This window comes from Corvus brachyrhynchos, unplaced genomic scaffold (genome assembly GCF_000691975.1).
Source record: "Corvus brachyrhynchos isolate BGI_N302 unplaced genomic scaffold, ASM69197v1 scaffold490, whole genome shotgun sequence".
Taxonomy (NCBI): Eukaryota; Metazoa; Chordata; class Aves; order Passeriformes; family Corvidae; genus Corvus; species Corvus brachyrhynchos.
The window spans coordinates 1672798-1677327 of NW_008235774.1; the positions used below are offsets into that span (position 1 = coordinate 1672798).

The window sequence follows — 4530 nt, forward strand, 5'->3', positions numbered from 1 at the left end:
CCTGAGACTGGTCCCAGCTTCACTCTGCCTTTCTATCCCTGCGGCTCCCGCTGTCATGTCCGAGGGCATCCCCAGGGGCTGGGTGGCTCTGGAGGGCCCAGTGTTGTGCTCCCGTCCAGGGCACACAGCAGGTGTGGCCATCCCCATGCAAAACTGGCCCTGCTTGCATGCACCGCTGTGTGTGTGCTGCATGCAGCATCTCCTGTGTGTCCATGTCCAGTAGTACTTGCCCCTGCCCCATGAGGGCCCTTGCTGCTTGGCCGTGCTGTCCCACTGTGAGTCCTGAAACCTTGCCTCGTGCTCTCTTCTCTCCGCAGCTGGTGACCTGCCAGGATGGCCGTGCTGGGAGGCTACTGTGAGGGCAACAACTCCATCACCCAGGCCTGGGTCCAGCAGGGCTCCCAGCCCTGCTTCTTCTTCACGCTGGTGCCGTCCGTGCTGCTGAGCGTCTGCCTGTTGCTGGGCGCCCTGCAGTATGCCTGCTACGCCCGCTTCAGCCGTGCCATGGAGCCCAAGTACATTCCCCGCTCCCGCCTCTACCGCATCCAGGTCCTGCTGTCCCTGTTCCTGGCCCTGCAGCCCTTTGGTGGGCTGCTGTGGCAAGGAGTGGGGCTGAGACGGCTCTATGGGTATATGTTGCTGCATGCCTGCCTCTGGACCCTCAGCTGGGGCTGTGCCATTGGCCTCCTGCAGCTGGAGCATACCCGGGTGCTGGCCCATGACCGGACACGGGGCCATGGCACTGTCCTCCTCCTCTTTTGGGCACTGGCCTTTGCTGCTGAGAACCTGACCCTGGTGTGCTGGAGGAGCCCTCTGTGGTGGTGGGCACTGGAGGACACCAACCAGAAGGTGGGCTGGGAGGCTGTGGGCAGGGAAACAGTGCTTTTGAGGGAGGGAAGGGCTGCCACATGATGGTGTGGGGATGGAGTATGCATGTCATGACCTGCCATACCCAGGGTGTATACAGTCCTGGGTTGCACCCACACATCTGCCAGATGTTTCAGTCCCAAGCCCAGCTAGCACACACCTCTCCATGCCCCCACCCAGCTCAGCTCCTGCTTCTACCAGGCCCAGACCCAGGTGCAGAAGTAGGGGTGTTTGCCTGCTTCCCACAGCCCTTTGCTCCCTGCACCCCTTAGGGTAGGTGCACCAGCCAGAGGGCATGGAGCCAGATGAGGCGGGGAGGAAGGAGGGAGGGGGTCTGGGTGCTGCCTGAGGTGCTGTGCTCAAGCAGGGACTCCCACTGAGCTGCATGGGCTGTCCCCTGGTACACTGGACCCCATCCCCATGCCCTGCTCATTGTCTCTCTGAGATCATACCCATCCCATGCCCAGGGTTGTGCAGAGGTCCATCTGAGACACTGAACTCTCACTCTCCATTCAGGTGCAGTTTGGCTTCTGGCTGCTGCGTTACATCTGCACATTCATGCTCTTTGTCCTGGGCATGAAGGCCCCAGGGCTGCCTCACAAGCCCTACATGCTTCTGGTGAATGAGGAGGAGCGGGATGTGGAAAACAACCAGGTGAGTCCTGGGACTGAAGCAGTTTTAGGATATAGCCAGGAGGGCGCTGCGGATAAAATGGAAATACAGCTGCCCTGGGATCAGCATCTTCACGAGATGTGGGAGGAACAAGGTTAGGGCTGCCTAAGCTCCCTGCTTGCTGTCAGTAGGATGCTGTCAGTCCTGTTTGGAGGATGGAGTAGGCACTCTGGAGTGGGGCTGGTTTTCTTGGGATATTGTCCAGGGCCATTGCCAGCTGGGTTGGGGTGCCAGGGCAATGACTCCTTGGTCTGCTCTCCCCCAGCCACTCCTGACTGATGCCAGCAGGACGACCTCCACCTGGAAGGATTTCCGGAGGAAGCTGCGGCTACTGGTGCCGTACATGTGGCCAAGGGGCAACCACCTGCTGCAGGGGCTGGTGCTGTTCTGCATGGCACTCATGGGGCTGGAGCGGGCCATCAATGTCTTCGTCCCCATCTACTACAAGAACATCGGTGAGGCACCTGGAGCTTGGTGTGTGAGGCTCGCCACAGCCTCACCAAGTGCTGGGGGGTGTGCAAGTGACCTGGAGGGCTGCGGGGGTTTGGCAGGAGCAGAGTCCAGGGGGTCAGGGTCCAGCGCTGGCTGCTGGGGCTGGTTCCCACAGGCACCCTGGGATGCTCCCTGTCCCTCCATCCTCACCCTTGGCACACTTCCCACAGTGAATGAGCTGACAGTGGGCGCTCCCTGGCACACCCTGGCCTGGACTGTCTGCAGCTATGTGGGGCTGAAGTTCCTGCAAGGTGGAGGTGCTGGTAAGGACCACTGGGAAGGATGGGGCACTGACGAGAGACGATATTGAGCACATCATACCAGTGCTCGGGTGGCCAGGGAAGCCCATATGCCCCATCACTGCTGCTCTCTCTTGGAATCAGCAACCAGGGCTGGTCCCAGGTTAGGGAGAGTGAGTGGGCTTCATCCCAAATCCCCCTTTCCCAGCTGGGCTTTCTGAAGTCGGCTGCATGCCCCAGTGGGGCTGATCTCAGCTGATATTTCCATGTTGCCCTGCAGGTTCCACTGGCTTTGTGAGCAACCTGCGCACCTTCCTGTGGGTGTGGGTGCAGCAGTTCACCAACCGGCAGGTGCAGGTGCAGCTCTTTGCCCACCTGCACGGGCTGTCCCTGCGTTGGCACCTGGGGCGTCGCACTGGTGAGGTCCTGCGTAGCGTGGACCGGGGCACCAGCAGCATCAACAGCCTGCTCAGGTCAGAATGTGTCCGTGGGGGGTGGCCGGGCAGCCCCACCGAGCTGGGCTGATGCCCCATCCCCCTTCCCACCCCCCAGCTACATTGTCTTCAGCATTGTCCCCACCATTGCGGATATCGTCATCAGCATAGTTTACTTCACCTCGGTCTTCAGCGCCTGGTTTGGCCTCATCATCTTCGTGTGTATGAGCCTATACCTGAGTGAGTGGGGGGATCAGGGTGCAGGGCTGCCAGGCTGTGGGGTGGCAGGAGCCTTCCAATGCAGCTTCCTCCTGTCCACAGCTCTGACCATCTTCATCACCGAGTGGAGAACCAAGTACCGTCGGGACATGAACACACGGGACAATGAGGCCAAGTCCCGGGCCGTGGACTCGCTCCTCAATTTCGAGACGGTACTGTAGGCATTGGGGGTGGTCACTGAGCACTGCTTGGTGCTGCAGGGGACTATTTGGGCACTGATACCAGCTCTGTGTCCTGTAGGTGAAGTACTACAATGCAGAGAGCTATGAGGTGAACCGCTTTAACGATGCCATTGTCAAGTACCAGGTACAGGATGCTCAGCACCTTTGGGGGCACCAAGGGGGAAGAAGTCAAACCTCACAGGCACCTGTGGGGATGATGGAGATCACCATGGGTCTGGTTTGGAGGCAGCAACATCCCACGGGACCTTGTTTCTTCCAGGTCTCAGAGTGGAAGGTCAGTGCCTCTCTGGGCCTCCTCAACCAGACCCAGAACTTGGTCATTGGCCTGGGGCTGCTGGCAGGGTCCCTGCTCTGTGCCTACTTTGTCACCGAAAACAAGCTGCAGGTAAGGCTGGTGCCAGCCTGTGCAGACCCCTGCTGAGGTGGGGCCCTGGGGCTGGTGGTTATGGACCCCTATACCCTGTCCCTTCCAGGTGGGAGATTTTGTCCTCTTTGGCACCTACATAATTCAGCTCTACACACCACTCAACTGGTTCGGGACTTATTATAGGTAATGCTGGGAGCTGTGGAGGTACCTGGTGTCCCCCTCTCTGTGGGTGACTGGGTCAGTATGTCCTCCCCCAAACTCTTCCCTCTGGTCTTTGCCCTCTTCAGGATGATCCAGAACTCCTTTGTGGACATGGAAAACATGTTTGAGCTCTTCCACGAGGACCAGGAGGTGGGTGCCACCTTTCCTGGACCTTGCTCCCTGGCTCAGCCCATGGTCCTGCCCTGGGGATAGGCTGGCTCTGAGGCTGCACCTCTCCTTCGGCAGGTGAAAGATGTGGTGAACGCCAGCGACCTGCACTTGGAGGCTGGGCAGATCGAGTTTGAGAACGTGCACTTCAGCTACATGGATGGGTATGGGGCACTGGGCACAGGGTGGGACAAATCTGCTATGGGATCTGGCACAGGACTGTGGGGCCATGGAGTGGCCCTGAGCCCCTCTCTATCTCCATCTCCCAGGAAGGAAATCCTGCAGGATGTCTCTTTCTCTGTGATGCCTGGGCAGACCCTGGCTCTGGTGAGACCGGGACCTTGAGTGTGTGTTCACTGTGGGAGGGAAGGATGGGGGTAGAGAGGCTGGAAAATATGAAGGTGGGAAGGACAGACCCCCAGCAGGGCCAGCCCTTTCCTGTCCAGCCCCTGGTCTCCAGGAGCTGGGAATTTCCAATCTCCAAGTCCCTTTACCTTTGTGTGCAGGTGGGACCTTCAGGCTCTGGAAAGAGCACCATCATCCGTCTGCTCTTCCGCTTCTACGATGTGCGGGGTGGCTGCATCCGCATTGATGGGCAGGACATCTCCCAGGTGAGGGGGAGGGCCTCC

The 4530-nt window shown here is 59.6% G+C and overlaps 1 protein-coding gene across 1 annotated transcript in view; it reads left to right on the top strand.

Annotated features, from left to right (window-relative positions):
* Window positions 1-296: 296 nt before the first annotated feature.
* ABCB6 (ATP binding cassette subfamily B member 6 (Langereis blood group)) overlaps window positions 297-4530 on the top strand; it is a 6235-nt gene continuing 2001 nt past the window's right edge. Inside the window, exons 1-14 of the mRNA XM_008628771.2 lie at window positions 297-849; window positions 1384-1521; window positions 1805-1994; window positions 2202-2294; window positions 2551-2743; window positions 2823-2944; window positions 3026-3135; window positions 3224-3289; window positions 3425-3550; window positions 3639-3715; window positions 3820-3883; window positions 3980-4065; window positions 4171-4228; window positions 4408-4512. Of these exons, the coding sequence (XP_008626993.1) occupies window positions 334-849; window positions 1384-1521; window positions 1805-1994; window positions 2202-2294; window positions 2551-2743; window positions 2823-2944; window positions 3026-3135; window positions 3224-3289; window positions 3425-3550; window positions 3639-3715; window positions 3820-3883; window positions 3980-4065; window positions 4171-4228; window positions 4408-4512 (1944 nt within the window). The 5' untranslated portion in view covers window positions 297-333. The remainder of the gene's footprint in view (window positions 850-1383; window positions 1522-1804; window positions 1995-2201; window positions 2295-2550; window positions 2744-2822; window positions 2945-3025; window positions 3136-3223; window positions 3290-3424; window positions 3551-3638; window positions 3716-3819; window positions 3884-3979; window positions 4066-4170; window positions 4229-4407; window positions 4513-4530) is intronic.